Consider the following 21,553-nt stretch of genomic DNA (forward strand, 5'->3'; position numbering starts at 1 on the left):
TCCTAGAGACCCCCCTCCTTCAGTGACCATGAAAATCAGGTCATTGTGAAAGCTTTTAGGAGAAATGGTGCCTTTCTGTTTGAGCGGGAACATGGAAATATGTTAGAATTGAAATTTGGCAACAGATAGTTGCTGATGTGAATACATTATGTGGCCACAGCAGGACATATGATCAGGTGTGCCATAGGGTCACTGACATGATCTCATTTGCATAGGGGAGAGCAGCTGCAGTGGCCCATGATTGGGTCATTACTGGGGGGGCTGCTACATAGCCACCACTAACAGTAAATGACAAGATCCAGACTGCTCCCAGGAAAGTGCAGAACAGCATGTCCTTGACATTGGTGCTACTGCTTCAGGGACAACAAGTATGTCCCATGAGGAGCTTCCAGGAAGACTTATGTATCTCAATTGTTAAATACTCTTGTAAAGTAACATATTGGCAGCAGTACATTAGCTCTGTTTAACAATAAACTGGTTTGTGGGAGGGGGGATTGTAGAGTTGTAGAGTTAACAACACATTCTGATTGAACACACATGGGGTAAGGTTGGACTTGTCATCCAAGTTCTTGTTGAAAATATAGTTAATAGACATGATGATGGTGGTGGCCTCAGGAGGTGCAGAGGTTATGTCAACATTGAGGTTAACATTCAGCCGCCCCCTGTAACTCCATTTGACACAGCCAGTACACCTATGCCAACTCATTCCAGTGAGCTCTTAGATATTGGACAGGTGGAGGATGAGACACTCAATCAGAAAAGTATGGTTACTGTGGTTTCAGTATCTGCTGACTCTAGCTGTAGCCAAAGTGTGGGTGAGGTGCCATGCAGGAGAGTTGTTATGAGTGTTTGGAGGAAGCCTGCTGTCCATCCTGCACCTGATCCGGGTGTGTCTTCCCATGCCAACTGTTGTATGTTTAGGGCCACCATGGAGGCACAGGTACATTCCCATAGCTTCTCCAGAGAAATGCTTAGGATTGTAGATGTGGCACAGGCTGACATGCATAACTGCCTCCGCCATGTTTCTTATTCAATTAATCAGATGAATGACATGTTGGAATGGGCAGTGTCTGTGATGGAACATCTGCAGGAAGAGGTACAGCATCCTTATGGGCATAGGTCAGCCACATCAACTGCTGCTAGCCAACATGACTGTGCCTGATCACTTTCCCATAGTGGCACTACTTTCAGTGCTCCATCAGTGGTTTAGGTGGCCACACCCAGACGTGGCAGGCCATGAGGTCATGGTCCTTTGTGTCGTCATAAGGGGAGCTCATCTAGCAGACATCAGTCATCTTTAGGTATCAGCAGTACATTTGACTGTGAGTGTGGATGTTCCAGTGCAACTCCTGGCAAAGCCAGTTCTCATGGTCGGGTACAACAATGATGAACTGCCCTCTCTACCATGCATGGCTCACACCATTCCAACATACCAAGACATAGAGCTAACACACAACTTGGCTGTGTTCATACAGGCACTCACACACCAGTTTAACCTGGTGGACCCAAACAGGCATACATAAAACAGTTACATGATTTAGCTGTGAAGCTTAAAGCCCATTTTGTCTCACTGGGCATTTGTTAATTTATTTGACTGCCTGCTTGCTTCTTTTTCTTACTCACACATACTCACTGACCTTTTGTGTCAGCCTAGGTTCCCCCCCCCCCCCCCAGAACACCCTAAACAAATGTCCCACAACATCCTGGGCAAGTGATGATAATTGTGCCATAACCCTGTTTTCTGTCTTTTGAATTCAGAGATACAGAACATTTGTGCCTGATGCTCAGGGTGCATAGCTAACTTAGTGCTTAGTATATCTATATTTGTGATGATGATTTGGTAATTGTACCTTTGACATACTTTGGTTTTAGAAAATTAGAAATGTGATAGAATCAAACATTTTTTGCATCAGTATCATTAATGATCTTGTGAGAGTTGTGAAATCTGAAACTGAAATGTGTCTCTTTATTTTCTAACTTCTCTCTTTAATGATTTTCCTGTATAAAAGTATGTTGCTAAATTGAGGACATTCCGTGACCATCAGTACTTTTGAGAGGTATCACTGTGTGAATCATTGATGCCTGAGGCCTACTACTTGATAATGGACACATATAAGTCACCTAAGTCTCTGCTGTCACATGTTAAAGTCATTTCTGTACAAATCACCCACCTTTTACTTGCTTACATTACCAAGTAACAACATGCAAGGATATGCCATTCATTCATATTATTAAACAATACACCCCAGATTCAGCACTTACCTTGTAAATCCAGAAGTCACAACTGTTTTAGTTCAGGGTTGACTCTGTCTGATATTAGGAGTACACTGCCATTACATGGGTAGGCAAAGGTTATGAGCATTCCTTACATTAATGCTATTATATGTATGTGCATAGGAAGAAGGTTTTAGGTCCTTAGGTGGTGAATGAGTGTGCTATGCATTGCCTCTTAGCCAATGTGAGGGCATATTGAGCATGCCTACATTTGCCCACACCCAGAACAGCTGCTGCTTCCCCAATGACTCTTCAACTGTGTGTGGCTATGGTGATCTTGCCATTGGTGGTAGGATGTGATCCCCTTCCCCTTCTTGATCCTGCTGAAGCTGTTTTTTCAGGAAGATGTTGTGTAGCATGGCACATATAGTGAATATTTCAGTATATGTGTGTGGATTATACTGCAGGGCTCCCAAGGTGTATCTAGGCATCAGAATGGTGTCTTGAGCGGCCCAAACACACGTTCTGTGATATTTCTGGTTTGAGTTTGTGTCTCATTATACCATTCTTCAGCAGGTGTGTGTGAATTTCTGATGGGCATCATCAGCCATGGTTCCAGTGTGTAACCTGCATGCCCAGTAAATGGCTCTGTAGTATATCCACCCTAGTGAACATGTGATACAGTTGGGAGGCGTGCCAGATATGTGAGTCATGGTAACTGCTTGGGTTGCCAGCACATGTTCAGTATGATTCTCTTGACATTACACAGGACTTGGCAGTTAGTAGAGTGGAAGCCCTTTCTATTTATGTAGAGCCTTCCTTGTTCACTGGGTAGTATCTTAATTTCTATACACGTGCAACCTATGGCATCCAGTACTTTAGGGTAGGGTGCTGAAGGTAGCACTCTTGCACATTTCTCGCCCTGTCCTCAGGAGTATGGAGAAAATATATGTGGTCACTGGCATGTTATAGCAAGCATTCAGGAACTGATGGAGGATCCTGGATGCTGATGCCTGTGACACCCCTAGCATGTCTCCTGTTGGTCTCTGAAATGTTCCTGTAGCTAATATTCTGAGAGCCATACATACCTTTGTCTCCACTGGTATGGGTTCCCCTTGGTTTGCCCTGTCTCTGAGTTGAGGAATCAGAGGTTGTAGAGTTCCTGTAGTGTGTCTCTATCCACAGTGTAGCACTCTACAATTTTCTTGTCATGCAGATTGTGATAAGTTAAACGGGGTCTGAAAACTTTTCTCCTTCTTGGCCATTGGCTATTAGTAGCAGCTGCATAAACTTCGGCCTGTTGTACATACACATGAATTAAAGCAACATTAGGCTCTAACATTCTTTCTGTGTAAACTCCTTTCCATGGCTATATTTCAGTAGGTTTTGAAATTTGCAGAGAAAGCCAGCAATGAGTCTACATGGCTGCTTTATTGTTTGTTGAACAGCTTTGCCATCTCGGATTGGTTGATTAGCATACAGTTCAGCTGCTTATGCTGTAATCAGGATTGCCAAATTTCCGATTGGCCAGGTAGGGACAAAAAAAAAAAAAAAGGTCTTTAAACACAGAGCTTACTTGTGTTTAATGCGGATCATCAGCAGGCAGTTCCACATTAAACACATGCTCCGTGTTTAGTGATTTTTGATTGGCCCATATGCTTGTATACGCAAAACGGTGTCTCCTGTTGGTCTCTGAAATGTTCCTGTAGCTAATATTCTGAGAGCCATACATACCTTTGTCTCCACTGGTATGGGTTCCCCTTGGTTTGCCCTGTCTCTGAGTTGAGGAATCAGAGGTTGTAGAGTTCCTGTAGTGTGTCTCTATCCACAGTGTAGCACTCTACAATTTTCTTGTCATGCAGATTGTGATAAGTTAAACGGGGTCTGAAAACTTTTCTCCTTCTTGGCCATTGGCTATTAGTAGCAGCTGCATAAACTTCGGCCTGTTGTACATACACATGAATTAAAGCAACATTAGGCTCTAACATTCTTTCTGTGTAAACTCCTTTCCATGGCTATATTTCAGTAGGTTTTGAAATTTGCAGAGAAAGCCAGCAATGAGTCTACATGGCTGCTTTATTGTTTGTTGAACAGCTTTGCCATCTCGGATTGGTTGATTAGCATACAGTTCAGCTGCTTATGCTGTAATCAGGATTGCCAAATTTCCGATTGGCCAGGTAGGGACAAAAAAAAAAAAAAAGGTCTTTAAACACAGAGCTTACTTGTGTTTAATGCGGATCATCAGCAGGCAGTTCCACATTAAACACATGCTCCGTGTTTAGTGATTTTTGATTGGCCCATATGCTTGTATACGGGCCAATCAAAAAATCGCAAAACGGAGCTACTTGTGTTTAATGCAGAACTCCCTGATGTTCCACATTAAACACAAGTAGCTCCATGTTTAGAGATTTTTGATTGGCCAGTATGCTGGTATACGGGCCAATCAAAAAAAAAGGAGGCTGTTTCGCCGGGATATAAACCGGCAGTGCGGGACTCGGGATTAGGCCGCTGATCCCGGGACAATCCCACTCAAATAGGGACGTCTGGCAACCCTGGCTGTAACTAGCATACCACAGCATTTACCTTGTTTGTGTAGTTCTCCACACAATGTAGAGCAGCTTACTGAATCCAAAACAGTGCTCTACCATATGCGCATCACCGACCGATGCATACACGGTGTAGCTAGACCATGTAGACTTTATTGAATCTGTCTGTAAATTTATTATATCTACAGTTATTTTCATTACAGTGCTCACAAACACAATCTTAGGGTGTCTCGGTGAGTGTTATCTCAATGCAGGAAACATGCATTATACTACAAAAAATATATAACCTAATTTACACTGGATTTTGAATTCTCTTCCTAAGTATTACATTCTTTCAAACATGGTATCTAATTGAGATCATCTTGACAACAAAGCATTACATAACAGTTACCATTAACTCCATCATATTTCCTTGCACATCAATGAAAGAACATATTATTCTTATTTATACCTACTATATTAAACAAGGATAATTTTATGTAGTTAAAATTAATTTAAGTCAACATCTAAGACAGCTAAAATGCTAAATTGCACTTTACTGGTTAGTCCAAACCGAATACTGCTGAGATTTATAGGTTGTTTCCAGGTGATAGATGTGTTAAACTTTTTGAGGCCTAGCTACTGCAACCCCACTGGAACACCCAGCTAGTTACTCTTTCCTATCCCCAAAAGACAGAGGGTAAGGTCTGAGATAAATTTCCAGTTTTCCATACATTTGTCTACATTAAATTTGAAAAGAGTCAGGGATGTGCTTTGCTTTATATAATGTAAGAAATTGTTTCAGAGGAGGAGAATATTTTTGCAATCAGTATCTCTCATGTCAGTTCATATTTGTGTTGGAATATAGATTTAGGACCACTGATCTTATATTTGTGTTGCAATTTGTTTTACAGGTCTGTAGGAGATCAAGCAGGATTAGATCATTTACAGCTTTGTAGAACAGGCATAGATCACACTGAAACAATCTTTGGGTAGATGGAGAAGAAATGCATGTCTTTTAGCTGCTCTGTGTAATGTAGGGAGCCCATCCCTGAGATATGTTTAGTAAGCAACTGTTAGAGATTTTCAAGTAGGTTAGGTGTTTGGATAGGCACATACCAAAGGGTGCCTTGCATTCTGGTATGGACCTGATGAGGATGTGTACATAGGAACAATGACTTCTTTTAACCAAGGGGAAATGACCTTAGTAATATGCTGGATGAATTGGAAGGCTTTTTTAATGACATAGAAAACATGGTTGTCAAAGTATCACTCATTATCCATGAAGGTGCCAAGACCTCTGATAACAGTGTCTATTTTTAGGGGGTGCTTTTTACTTGGTAAGTGTGTGAGAGTTCTTCTTTCCTAAACTGTTTGATTCTGTATTTTTTGCCATCTTGGTCTGGGGTTGTATGTTTCCTAAGTCCTTTTTTATGAGGTCTATGATGACAGATTTCATCAGCTTGCAAATGTTGCTGGTAGGACTTGACGTCGTACATCCAAGTCAGCTGAAGTGTTGTCTGAAGAGCATTAAGAGGTACGTGTTAGTTAGGGCATGATTTAATGGCTGCTTCTGTCCATCAGGGACATGGGTGTCAAACTAGGGGTGAATTTCTGATTTCCCATCCAATGGTTCAGGTTGTGCTTGAATAAGATTTAGGAAGGGGTCTGCTTCATATGTATGGGAAGTCTATTACAGCAAATGGTGATTTCGTGATTACAAACCTTCCTTCTGACATGTCCTATTTAAGTCACTAGCAAAATTTATATCCTCAAATCTATGAGTTCTGATGCTGTTTATTTTGCAGGATACCTTGTTTGTCTTGTTTTCCAGGCATAAACTGCTACTCAGCAGTGTGAAAGAAAGAGAATATAGAGCTAGAACTTTGAGGTGATATTCATAAGGCATTATTTTAATGTTCTATATTATTTTTGTGAGGAACCTCTGTAGACATTGCAGTTGTTGCATGTGCCTGGTCAGATACATTCCAAAGGGGGGTATTATACTGTGTCTGATGATGGTTGAGTACAGTAGCATGAATATCATGCCTTTAATTAGAAGATGAGTACCACTGAATGATTTTCTTACTATCTTAGACACATGTTGGTCAAAAGCCATGTTACTATCTACATCATTCCCCAGATCCCTGACTACTGTGTCTCAAAAGCTACTATTATGCATTTCTTAGCATTGAGTTTTAAGCCATGGCAATGACACCAGTCATTTGTCTGTGTTAGACCTTTCTATAAGGTTTTAGCATCTTGCAGTGTTTCTATAATTGCTTATAGATTGAATCATGTGCAAACCTGGTAAGCCAGAGGTCCTTGACATTACCCTTAACCACCAAAAAATGTATGCTAAAGAGGAATGGCCCCAGCCTAGAGACTGAGGGGAATCCACTGGTGACTGGCCTCTTTGTGGTTTCTCCATTACTACCTCCCTTGTACTGAATGTTGAGTCAGATGGTTATCCAGAGAGTTATATAATGGTTTATGCCTAATTCTGTGAGTTTGTTTACAATGCCTGAGTGGGATATTGATTTAAATGCCTTTGATAGGTCAATGTAGGTAGAATACATAATTTTTGCCCTAATCCATTGCCTAGGTGACCTTCTCAAAAAAGTTCACCAGGTTCAGTAGGCATGACATACCTTTGATGAAACCAAACTGGGTTGGGTCCAGTGTCTGAAGGTTTCCTATGCCACTGTTAATCATTTCCACAATAGTTCTTACCATGGCTTTCCATATGAGAATAGTCAGACTAATGGGTCTGTAGTTCCTGGGATTTGTTGATGGTCCACGTTTGTGCACAGCATCCCTCTCAACCTCTCAGTGCAAGAAATTTGGATAAAGCCAGAAAGAATGGAGTGACAAAGGCCCAAAATTAGGGACATAGCTTAAATACTGATCCTATAAACTTATAAAGTTGTACAATAACAGGTTTTGCATTATTAATTATTTTCTGATGGATATAAAGTTTGGAACCCAAATGTCTGTCATTATTTAGTATTATTTAGCGACTTCAATCTTCAATGATTTGCTAGAAAACCACACATTTTATGAGGAACAGACCAAAAATATGAGGAAAAATCTGGACATTCTGCAAATATCTGTACAGTTGAGAGGTACGGCAGAGGGATAACAGTTGAAGTCTTCCATTCATGTGGCATAAAGCCTGTGTGGAGGCTGTGGTTGAATAGAGACTCCAGTGGCTCTGATTGTTCATATTTCAGGCTATTTAGGAGGCATCTTGGGATAGTACCAGGATCCATTGAATTTGTATTCTGGGATTTAGAGAATGCACCAATGACATGCTCCTACTGACACTCAGAGGGGGTGATATTATATTTCCTGAGGGTCAACTTTGAGTGAAAATGAGTAAGAGTTAAATTTCTCCCCACTGATTCACCTTTGGAGGGGTGATATAAGATGGTATTTCCTGAGAGGCAACTGGGAATGAGAGGGGTGTAAGACCTAAATTTGTCAGCCAGAAGATCTGCTATATCTCCCAATTCAGTGAATGTGGCTCCATTTACCAGCAGTTTGGCACACTGTTGTGTGATACCTTTTTAGTTCTGGACATAGCTAAAAAAGACCTTATGGTTATCCTTGACCTGGAACACTATCTTTACTTCAAAATTTGCTTTGTTAGGCTTAATTAATCCTCTTAGGTGTCTATTCATTTTGATAAGAGAGTTTTTATCTTTTTTGGTGTTAAACTTCCTAATTTTAACTATGACTTTTTTCTTCTGTTTTATAACCAGTTTAATTTTGGATTCTAAAAGGGGGTTGTTTTTTCAGTTAATTTTGGGCTTGCTTCTGATAGGCACACCACTCTGTGTAATCATCAATGTGGTTGTAAAGAGCTTCTGTGAATAATTCCATATAGGCTGCTGTATTATCTGTGTTTGCCTGGTTTTGGAATTTTGACAGGTTATCACTTAATAAAAACTAGCATGCCTTGGAGTATTTTCTGACTGTTACAGGGTTTACTGTGGTTACAGAACTGATTCCTATTTTGAAGGAGACTGTTTTGTGGTCTGACATTACCAGAGAGGACAAAACACTGGTGGCGGTGCAGCATTCTACCATATTTGTAAGTACCAGGCCCAATATATTTGTACCTGCCTCTCAGTGGCAGATGTATAACATGTCATTATGTAAGTAGACCATTTTGGTATATTACTGAAGTACATTTTCAACCTAATGCAAAGTCTGCATGACATACAGAAAGTATTGTGTATGCATTAAGATGTCCATGTGGAATGTTGTATGTGGGTGAAAGTAGAAGAGCATTTAAAACTAGGATGCAGGAACATGTCAGGGACATCAGAAATGAGAAAATAGAAAGTTCACTTGCAATGCACTTTAAAAAAAAAACATCATAGTAGCAAACCACAAGGTTTATTAGGAACAATTTTAAAACACATTCCTAGTATACAGTATAATATTAATGTAAAGAAAACAACTCCTGTATAAGAAAACTCTTTTCATATTGAAATATAGCACTTTAGCCCCTAGGGGCATTAATATAGAATGCAATTGGAAAGTTTTTATATAAATTTTTAATTTGAATTGTTTTAATTGTTTAATTGTTGAATTGTTTGATTGATTGACGTATTGATTTATTTACTGATTAATTGATTTGTTCTATTGTATAAATATGTGCTGCATTTTCTCTGTATGTATTCTCCTTGGAAGGCTACTGCCGAGGCACTAGAGGTTGGATTAAATTTCTATTGTGGAAGATCCTGGTCTTGCTGGTCATTTATATATTGGATTTTATATTTATTTTTTATTTTATATTTGTTGTGAAGTTTATCTATGTGCAGTGATCCGTCAACTACAGTGCCTAAGATTCTTAGGCTAGATTCTATGAATTCTAGTCAGACTACCATAGAACAATTTATCATGTCTTTGGGTGAAAGAACAGGTGTACGACCAACACACAAGGAAAATGCACCAGTGGAGGAAGAAAGCTCAGTCCTTGCTGGAAAATCCAATTTATTAACAAAAACACGACAGGACATCCACCAAATAAAGCTCCAAATGAAGTCACAAGCACTAACGCTATGTCTACACACCTGCGTTTTCGTTTGTAACAGTTCTTCAGATGCAAATACATTCTCCTCCCTACAAACCACTCTTTTTATATACATACTTAATTGATACAATTAAATAATTAAACTATTACAACCCAATTAAAACAATTTAAATTCATCATACCAATATTCACTTTAAAATATCCATTACTTATTCAATATTTGTTAGCAAATAATTTCTAAGGACTAATAAATATACATATATAAACCTCATTAAAATAACCATATACTAATTACATACCATTCTATTAAAAAAACATTCATTTAATGTACAAATTAATAGGAAATATACTTTCATTTTAACTGATTTCTTTTATCCTATTGCACCCTCTAGTGTTCAAAAATGCTATTTCATTACTACATTACCTTTTCTAAATTCTCAATCTGCTTTAACAACTTTCCCATCATTTCAAATTTCATCCTAATCATACTAGAACATAAAATATTAAACATAAGCCATAATAAAAATTATCGAAGCAAGATTAGGAACTGATTTTTTCTAACATGAGGCAAAGCAAAAGAAAACCTAAGAAGGCACTTTAATATTCTGGCCACATCCATTTATAGAACCCAAGTAGCACTCACACATTTGCTGCCCTCAATTTAAGCACTGGGGCCAAGGAGACAATATTATTTAAACCTGGTGGGTTGTATGACTCCAACTGTAATTGCCATAACAATTCCTTGTATTCAATAGTGTCTTCCCAAGGCCCCCCTCTTACATCTTTATTCACCACTTCTAAGACAAAAAAATAAAACACTGCATCCACACATTTACTTTTATGTCTAAATAGGGCATTGTTGTTACAACAAGTTCTAATATCATAGTTGTGCTCATAGATACGGTTTTTCAACCTCCTTTCAGATTTGCCCACATAAAAAGCATCACAATATCTGCACAAGCTCAGATAAACAATTCCACTTGTTTGACAATTAGCAAACTTGGTGCTCCTAATCAATATGTCCCTACTCTGAATATATACTGTATCCTTAACACAAATATAGGGACATTGCGGGCAACTTCCACATTTAAAAGTTCCTATTCTACCTTTCTTATTGATCTGCCCCTTCCCTTTCATCTCAAAATAATTCTTAAGGTTTTTACCCTTTCTATATGTACATTTAAGTGGGTGTTTAAATAAGCAGTCCAAATCTGAAAGTTCACTAAACTTATGCCATTCATTTTGTATTAAATTAGTGATAAATTTAGCTTCTCCATTATAATCAATAACAAGATTATTTCTACCATCAAAATCTTCTACCTGCCCGATACCTTCAATTGTTCATCCTTCCCTAAAATCGGGTAATATTTTTCCTGTCTACCACTCACTACTTCATCCTCCACTTCCTTTATCAAGGTCTCGGGGTAGCCTCTCTCTCGGAACATTTTATGCAATTTATCACATTCCTCCTTAAAATCATTATTCCTAGAGGTCATTCTGCTACCCCTAACATATTGTCCCTTAATTATTCTTTTTTTATGATGATGTGGGTGAGCACTATGGTAAGACAAATAGGAATTGGAATAGCTGTCTTTTCTAAAAACCTTAGAAAAGAACTTACCTTCATCCTTCCCTACGTAAATGTCTAGATACTGCAGACATTCCTTACTCTTATTATGGGTGAAATAAAGAAACCTAGTGGTGCCAGATAAGTATTCCAGAAAAGCTGCAAATTCACTCTCAGAACCAACCCATAGAAGACATATATCATCCAGATAACGCTTGTATAGTTTCCAGCATTTATTGAACTGTGAATTGAGAACAAATTTCTGCTCCCATATGTCCAGGATGATATTGGCATAAGTGAGTGCACATCCTGGATCTGCCTAAAAAACTCCCCTTCATAATGTACATAATTATTAGTAAGGACTAAGTCCATTAATGTCAAAATCAAACGAAAGTCATTCTGGGAAAATTTACCATACTCAACCAAAGCTTCCTCAAACAACTCCATGCCTTCTTTATAAGGTATGGACGAAAATAGGTCTACTATGTCCAAAGTTATAAAGATTGTATTTTCATCAAACACCTCTTCCTTCAAATTCCTTAATAAATCCCAGGAATCCTTTACTATTCCTGGCCCTTCCTTCAAGATACCTTTTAATTTAATATCGAGCCATTTAGCTAGAGGGGCTGTCACTGAACCTTCTGATGCAACTATGGGTCTCATTGGTGGATTTAAGACATTTTTGTGGACCTTCGGTATTCCAAATATGCTCGGAACTTTAGGTTTGTCCACATGCAGGAATCTATATGTGTTCACATCAATAGAACCTTCCAACAACAAGTCATTAAGCACTACGAACACTTTTTTGTTACCTATATTGATTTCATTTAATGAAGACTTCATATATCTTTCTTCATTTTCTAATACTTGTAACATTTTAGATTCATAGTAGATCTGGTCCATAATGACAGTCCCCCCTCCCTTGTCTGGTTTAAGAATTCTTATATTCGGATCCCCTGATAGCTGTTGTAACAACTCATTTTCTTCTTTGGAAATATTAGGTGTTACCCTGTTTTTAAGTAGTTCTTTTCTAATTTTTTTCTCCACTATATTTTCAAAATTTTTTAGCTGTTGGTTAATAGGGGGGTTAAAAATACTTCTTTTTCTAAGATTACTTGCACCCATGCCCAGGTTGCTAATATCCTGCCCCTGAAACAAAAGTTCGAAATTCTTCTTCCTGATAAAAAGTTTCAAATCTCTCAAAACTTTGCTTACATCAGCTTTTTTATTGGGGACAAATTTTAACCCCTTAGTAAACAAACGAAAAAACACTTCATTAACTTCCAAGGCACTGTAATTATATATACAGTAATCATTCATTTTACACACAACTCCATCCTTAATCAACAAATTCTCCAGGTTTCCCACTTCCACTCCACCATTCATATCAACTACCAATCTTGGTGGTTCCTGTTGTGGTTCCTGTACTGGAAGCGTTGTTTGGATCCCCCCCCCTCCTGGAAGTTTTTTTGAAAATTCTTTTGGTGGTTGTTTCTGATTCTCTCAGACCTCCTTAAATCAGGAAGCTCCTGTCCAACCCCCAATTCACCCTTATCTTGTCTTTCTTCTATTTCATCCATCACTATCTCTTGATTATAAGTTGTATGAAAATTATGTTTTTTATTATAGACACTCCGGGGATTGGGGTAATTACTTTTTTCTTTGTATTCCTCTATATCCCTCCCTAACTTTTTACATTTTCTTTCAAAGATATTGGATAAACTTCTCTCAATATTCTTCAAAATTAAATAATATTTTGCTTGATTTTCATCCACAGAAAAAAAGAGATCATTCATAATAGTATTATTCAGTTCCTCAAGCTTCAGGTTTAACCCCTCCATTTCCCTTATATTTTCTTTAATTATAGCTCTTAAAATTTCCAAGCCACAATTGTTAAAAATAGTAAGCAGTTCCTGATGGAATTCTGATCCCACCTTTACCTTGTTAGGGTACTTACATACCCTTAACCCTTTCGGAACAATATTTAAATTAATACATATTTGTAAGTACCAGGTTCAATATATTTGTACCTGCCTCTCAGTGGCAGATGTATAACATGTCATTATGTAAGTAGACCATTTTGGTATATTACTGAAGTAGATTTTCAACCTAATGCAAAGTTTGCATGACATACAGAAAGTATTGTGTATGCATTAAGATGTCCATGTGGAATGTTGTATGTGGGTGAAAGTAGAAGAGCATTTAAAACTAGGATGCAGGAACATGTCAGGGACATCAGAAATGAGAAAATAGAAAGTTCACTTGCAATGCACTTTAAAAAAAAACATCATAGTAGCAAACCACAAGGTTTATTAGGAACAATTTTAAAACGCATTCCTAGTATACAGTATAATATTAATGTAAAGAAAAAAACTCCTGTATAAGAAAACTCTTTTCATATTGAAATATAGCACTTTAGCCCCTAGGGGCATTAATATAGAATGCAATTGGAAAGTTTTTATATAAATTTTTAATTTGAATTGTTTTAATTGTTTAATTGTTGAATTGTTTGATTGATTGACGTATTGATTTATTTACTGATTAATTGATTTGTTCTATTGTATAAATATGTGCTGCATTTTCTCTGTATGTATTCTCCTTGGAAGGCTACTGCCGAGGCACTAGAGGTTGGATTAAATTTCTATTGTGGAAGATCCTGGTCTTGCTGGTCATTTATATATTGGATTTTATTTTTATTTTTTATTTTATATTTGTTGTGAAGTTTATCTATATGCAGTGATCCGTCAACTACAGTGCCTAAGATTCTTAGGTTAGATTCTATGAATTCTAGTCAGACTACCATAGAACAATTTATCATGTCTTTGGGTGAAAGAACAGGTGTACGACCAACCCAGGATGAACAGACTAATTTTTGAAAGAAGTTCCTAAAAAAATGAACAGCAAAGAACAACTAAGAATCTTTTTTTCCTGTATTGAACAATGAGCAGGCAATTCTTTATCAGCAGAAACAAAAGAGGTATTTAATAAACTAGACAGATTAATGTCAAAAGAACTGGCAGTTTATTTGAACTATTTTAGCTTACAGAGATATTTGGAATTGGACATTACACATCGTGGCTTAAGAGCCTTTAAAAATCCCACTACCCCTTTTGACATACTAGATGAAAATTATAAAGAATTTCAGTCTAGGTGGGTCACCACTGCCCACAGATGTTCTATTGAATGTATTAATATACTGGTTGACAGAGACAGATTAAAACAGGCTAAACTTCAAAATGACATTGCTTCTACTTGTGAATCTTTATCCAGTACATTAGGGATTGAACATATGGAACAGTGTTTACAGGATATACAAAATAAATTAATAGACTTTGAGAAGGAACTGTTAAATACTAAGAAATACAAGCTGAACCATGACATTAAAGATTATGGTAATGGCTCTGCCTTTTCCTGGCCAACCAATAAGAAGTGATAACAGAGGATTGTTCGGTTTGCTGATCAGGAAGAAGAGCAGAGACATAATGGTGGCTCAAACGTTAGCTCAGATGTCTACTGAGTGGAAGAGTGAATCTCGGGATTATTTTGGCCTTCCAGCAGCCCAGGATGTATGTTTTTTACAGCGAACATTTTGAAATAACAAAAGACCTGAATTCTCAGAGAGAGAAACAGCCAGAAGTGGCAATACGACTTCAGAACAAGGGAATAAGCAACAGTTTGACAGCCAGCCAGCAGTACAACAAAGGTACAAAAGAGGCAGATGGAACTAATTTCAAAACAGCTTTAGAGACTATAATGTGCAATAATAATCAAATTAGTAAAGTTGATGCATATGTAGTGAATTTGTCGGGTTGTACACTAAGTGAAGCAGCATTTTCTGCACTAACTCATGGTTTAAAATTCATTCCAACTGTTATGCCTAGATTATATATAATTAAGAAAGATATGTATTGTCTGATATGTAAATTGCATCTAGCATGCTTTTTTAGGGACAAACAAAATGTTAACAGTTTAATGAATAATTTAAACAGTAATGTGTCTTATTCTGAAGATTTAGAAGAAAGTTTTTACTCCTGTGCCTCAAATGATGAAAATGATGAAAGTTTAGAAGCTGTTAACGCTTATTGTCGGTTGAATACATCTAAGATTTTGGTTAAAAGTCAATTTATAGCAAACACAGGCACCCGCATGTACGGATGTGCACGGACCAAACCAAGGCAGTCAATGAATTAGAGCCAGATTGGCTAATGTGTAGCCTGGATGTGTCCTCACTATATACTAACATCCCACACTGGGCTGGGCTTGAGGCCTTGCAGTTTTGGTTGGATCAGGCTAGCATCTATCCCCCTGGATTCAACACTTTTTTAGTTTGTTTAACTGAACACGTGTTGACCAAGAATGTTTTTTATTTCTTTGGCAAATGTTTTTGGCAAGTGAAGGGTACGGTTATGGGGGCATCTTTTGCCCCCATTTATGCAGATCTGTTCATGGGCTATATTGAACATTAGCTTATTTATGATGCCTCACACAATTTATATCTTGGGGAAACTGACATTTGGTGACACTACTTGGATGATTGCTGGATGGTGTGGATGGGTGATACTGTTTTTTTACAGGAATTTTGGAATACCTTAATCAAAACAAATGGGGCATTCAATTTACTTTGAATGCTCACAAGGAATCCATCATCTGCCTAGATATTACTATCACTAGGGATACAGACCACACCTTTGCAAATACCCTCAGTATAACACACTACTGCATGCTCAAAGTCACCAGCCCTGACACATCATCCGCAATATACCCAAGTCACAATTTCTGAGAATGCATCACATTTGTTCCACACAGGACACATATGCCCATTATGAACAGGGTCTACATAACTGCTTCATCCAGAGGGGATATAGTGATGATAATATCTGTCAGGCTAGGGATTTTGCTAGGCAACAATCAAGATCTAATTTGTTACAATACAAATAGTTTGATGTGGACAAAGATAGACAACAGCCAATCCGATTGGTTACAACTTTTGGATGAACTTTTCAAACCTTCAAACATATTATTAACCATCATTGGGACATTTTAAAAGCCAGTGTTAAGCTCAATGAAATTCTCTCTTCTACATGTTCTTTTTCTTTTCATAGGGGATCCACTTTGGGGTCTCATTTCAGTCATTATAAATGCAAGGTTCTGCCTTCACTTCAACAATCCACTATATTTGGAAATAAGGTTAGGGGCTGTGTACCTTGCGGACATTGTTCTGCATGTCCCCATATATTCAAAACTAAGACCTTCACCAGTTCTTATACATCCAAGGTCTATGATATTCTATGTTTTGAGAATTGTAGTTCTGAATGGATTGTCTATTTGGCTACCTGTTCTTGTTTGGTGTTTTATGTAGAACAAACGTCCAGAATATTGAGGCTTCGGATCTCCAAAGACCTCAGTGGGATCATGAACAAGAGATCCACAAATGCTCTGTTTAAGCACACCTTAGTTCGCAAAACAGCCAGGTTTACATTTACAGTTATTGATAAGGTCCAGGGGCAGAATTTTTCTAAATTTGGTTGGCACATTATACTAAATAATAAAGAATCAGGTAGGATTACTAGGCTGAAGGGTTTGTTTAAACCTGGCCTAAATGAGTTGTCTTAGTTTTTCATCCAACCAATAATATTCTTGAATGCTAATGATGTTGCCTATTTAAGCGTCAGGTAATTTTTGATTGTGTGAAATCACTGAGGAAGGCTGTTGCCGAAACCGGTATGCTGTTTGTCTTTTGAGCTACCACAGTAAATAATGTGAGTTATTACCCTCTTTGTGCCGGACCTTTTTGTTTTCTAAAAAGTCAGTTTTTACCACCATTTACACACAAAGGTATACAGAATTTTGCAGATATGGTGGATTTTGTAGTAGAATTTGTATATTTAGACTTTGTTACTAATAAAAAACAGTGTACTAAATATAATTTAACTAAATTAGAGTGGAAAGCATTGCAGCAACTTAGTAAAAATGAAGACCTTGTCATAAAACTGGCAGACAAAGGGACTAAAGTTGTATTAATGCATTTTTCACAGATGTATGTTGATAATTTAAATGATGCTGAAACTTATAAAAAGTGTTCTGTTAGAGAATATGAAAGAGCTATACATAAATTTAAAGATTTATTACAGAAGGGAGAACGTTCGGGATATTTTACTAAGGATGACGTAGATAAAAAAAATTAATACTGACAATTGTGAGATGGCAAAATTTTACTGTTTGCCCAAGATACATACAGACATTTCACATCCACTGGGTGATCCTATTGTGTCGGCATGTAATTGTTTTCTTTATGATATAGGCATATTTTTGCATGGTTTTCTTTTGCCATATCTCATTAAACAAAGCTCTTATATGAAAGACAGTGCTGACTTTTTATATCAGGTATTACCCCTGAAATGTACTAAGGATATGTAGTGGTTAACAGCAGATGTCAAAAGTTTGTATACACGTATTAGTCACCAGTATGGGTTAGAGGCATTGCATAATACTTTGGGGAGCAATCAATTATTTTATAGAATTGATAGAATTCTGCTTGAAGAATAACTATTTTAAAATTGACAATCAAATATTTCATCAATTGAAGGGCACAGCCATGGAGGTGGAATTTGCCCCCATGTATGTCAGCATTATGATGGGATTTTCTGAGCTTGAATTTCTTTATCAAAAAGAGTTCTTTAAAAAGTATGTAGTCAAATACTGTAGCTACATTGACAATTTAATGTTTATATGTAAGGGGGGTAAGGAAGAAGTTGCAAACTTTCTGGATGACCTCCAAAGAATTAGATTTATGCTGAAATCTAATAGTTTTCAGTTAGGAAATAAAGTGAATTTTTTGGACATTCGTCTAGAAGGAAGTAAGAGTGGGAAAACTGTCACCAAAGTATATCGGAAATTTGAGGTTGGTTTGCACTTTTTGGATGCAAGTAGCTGTCATCCTCCACATCTTTTAAAATCTCTACCCTTTGGAGAATTGACTAGGGTAAGGAGGTTGTGTAACAATACTGATGAACTAAATAGTGAATTACAGAAAAGTCACAATTATTTATTGAAAGGTGTAATAATGCAGATGAATTGCTATTGTCTTTGGATAATTTTAGTAAAGGCATCATTTGTAAGTCTAGTAGTGGTTATAATAACAAATATCAGGACAGATCAAAAGAAAAATCAGATAGATAATCTAAGGAAAATACATGCAGTTATGACATATGATATGTTTTGCAGAGGAAGTTAAGCAAACCATCACATTTTATTGGACTTCCGTGTTTAAATACAGGGATTTGGTAGATATACTTGATAAGAATTTAAATTTCTCATTTAGAAGGGGTAAAAACATAAAGGACATGCTAGTTCATGCTAGATTTATAAGACCTAGTGTAGGTTTGAGTTATAATCTTGACTTGCTGCGAACATATCCATGTGTCAGATGTACAACATGTCAGTATGTAAGTAGAACATTTTGGTATATTACTGCAGTACATTTTCAACCTAATGCAAAGTTTGCATGAAATACAGAAAGTATTGTGTATGCATTAAGATGTCCATGTGGAATGTTCTATGTGGGTGAAAGTAAAAGAGCATTTAAAACGATGATGCAGGAACTTGTCAGGGACATCAGAAATGAGAAAATAGAAAGTCTACTTGCAATGCACTTTAAAAAAACATGATAGTAGCAACCCAAAGGGTTTATTAGGAACAGAACATGTTCTAGTACACAGTATAATATTAATGTAAAGAAAACACTCCTTATAAGGAAACTCTTTTCATATTTAAATATAGCACTTTAGCCTCTAGGGGCATTAATATAGACTGCAATTGAAAAGTTTTTATATAAATTTTGAATCAAAAGTGTTTTAATTGTTTAATTGTTGAATTGTTTGATTGATTTATTGATTTATTGACTGATTAACTGATTTGTACTATTGTATAAATATGTGCTGCATTTTCTCTGTATGTATTCTCCTTGGAAGGCTACTGCCGAGGCACTAGAGGTTGGATTAAATTTCTATTGTGGAAGATCCTTGTCTTGCTGGTCATTTATATCTTGGATTTTATTTTTATGTTTTATTTTATATTTGTTGTTATATTTGTACCTCTAGTAGGCATATGCACTGACAAGCCTTTAGTATTTGTGATTACAAAGTCTAGTAATCTGTGTGTCTGCAAATGTAGGGTGTGTAGGATTTGCAGTTTATAGAATGATAGTTAATGTTGCCCATGATGTCCCTGCCTCTTCCCTTTATGCTTGTCTCCTGTCTTCAGCCATGATGTCAAGGTCAGTTTATATAGTTAACCAAGTTTGTATCAGCATGACATCACACCTTTTCTGTGTTCCTTGTAAGCTTCTATCACACTCTCCTACCCTTACCTTCCTTCCTTTTTCTTCCTTCTTTTCTTTCTTTTTCTTCCTTCCCTCCTTCCTTCCCTCCCTCCTTCCTTCCTTCCTTCCTTCCTTCCTTCCTTCCTTCCTTCCTTCCTTCCCTCCTTCCTCCCTTCCTTCCTTCCTTCCTTTCTTTCTTTCGGTTTAGCCATCCCCCCAAAAGCACAAGCCTGCCTGTCCTACATTTGAGAAGGAGTGACAGCTGCTAGAAATGTGAATACATGTCTTACACTTCCTGTTTTGCAGACCTTAGTAACAGCTAGGAAAAAGTACTGCTATTGTACTATGCAAATCAGATATAACGTAATATACTACATACCTGGCCAATGCTCAGTGTAGGAATGTGGGCATTCGGGTATTAAACTGTAATTATACTTCATGCTGATCAAATTTAATGCAATTATATCATGAACGGACTATCATTATTATGTAGCTTTGCATACTGTGGATATGTAAGTTTATTGTTCTGTATCAGTTCAATTCTTTCTTCAGAACATTTTGACATACCTCCAATAAAACGTGCCCTTTCACATTATCTGCTACAGTAAATATTCACTTTGACTCAGATGAGTTATAACAGAGCACATGAGGCTACATGCAGTGACAGATTAGTGTATATGTGCTCATCTTCCTTCTGTTGCCTTTACTTATTCTTAAGGGTGGCCACTAACATATTTCTGAATTATGCGATCAGAGTCAAAATCATCAAACAATGTTTTTTTAAGTATTTGATGTATAGAGAATTATAACAGAATTTAAATCTTGCAATTGCTCTATTGTTTTACTTTAATCTGCCACATCATATTTAATTCACAATACAGTTACTTACTTTCATAGATGAGTAGGGACTTTTCTGAGTTACACAAATTAATCAAAGTTCCACACAAACCATTTGGAGACTGATAGGACCACAATGAGACAGGCATAATACAGCTCATTTGTCACTAACTGCATTTGTTCACAAGGTACATCTGCAGTTATGTGTTGCATCACAGTCAGCAGACATTTTGCTAAACATAGTTTGTGTTTGATCATTTCTGAGTGCACACCGACTCTGTATACCTGGTTTGTTGTCCTCATCATTATTTAAGTTTACTGTCTTGATTGTTGAAGAACTCATAAATGAATTGTCATTATGTTTCCTTCACAGGAAAACTTTGACTATAACCTTGTATTTCTTAATATTTTATTTATTTCAGGTACTTCTGGACTGACAATATACCAGACCCCATTTGTTACTGTCAAAGAAGGGAATACTGCAATAATGAACTGCACTTTGTCAGAAGAATCTCTCGGACCTGTCCGATGGTACAAGGGGGGCAATCAGCAGCAGCAGCTCCTGTACTCACAGTCTGAAAGTGAGAAACCAGACCCACGAGTGAGTAAGACTGTAATGGAAGGCCCTACATACATAACTGATCAGTCCATCGCATTTACATTTATTCGCTTAGAAGATGCTGGGGTGTATTACTGTGTGAAGTTCAAATCTGACAAGGTAACTGTGGCTGCAAATGGATCAGGAACACACCTTTATGTAAACAGTAAGTAAAAAAATCATTAATGAAGGAAATAGAAGGAATTAAAAAAAAAACTATGTAAGTGTGTTATCAATATAAATTAGCAATCTGTGGGTACATAACCTTGCAGTATATGTACCAAAAATACAATTGCAAAAATGCTTTACACTTCACTTTAGTCTACATAATATATTTTATTATCAAACTTTCTGTATATAAAAAGGAAACCTACGAACCGTATGCAACCATCAAACAAAACTACAGCATGCAACAACAGCACAACCATACACACAGGCTAAATATCCA

The 21,553-nt window shown here is 37.1% G+C and overlaps 1 protein-coding gene across 1 annotated transcript in view; it reads left to right on the forward strand.

Moving 5' to 3' along the window:
* LOC122810808 (signal-regulatory protein beta-2-like) overlaps positions 1-21,279 on the forward strand; it is a 102,946-nt gene extending 81,667 nt beyond the window's left edge. The window contains exon 3 of the mRNA XM_044082368.1: positions 20,930-21,279. Coding sequence (XP_043938303.1) covers positions 20,930-21,279 — 350 coding nt within the window. The remainder of the gene's footprint in view (positions 1-20,929) is intronic.
* Positions 21,280-21,553: the final 274 nt, after the last annotated feature.

Source organism: Protopterus annectens, chromosome 9.part0 (assembly GCF_019279795.1).
Source record: "Protopterus annectens isolate FY-2018-M chromosome 9.part0, PAN1.0, whole genome shotgun sequence".
In the NCBI taxonomy this organism is placed as follows: Eukaryota; Metazoa; Chordata; order Ceratodontiformes; family Protopteridae; genus Protopterus; species Protopterus annectens.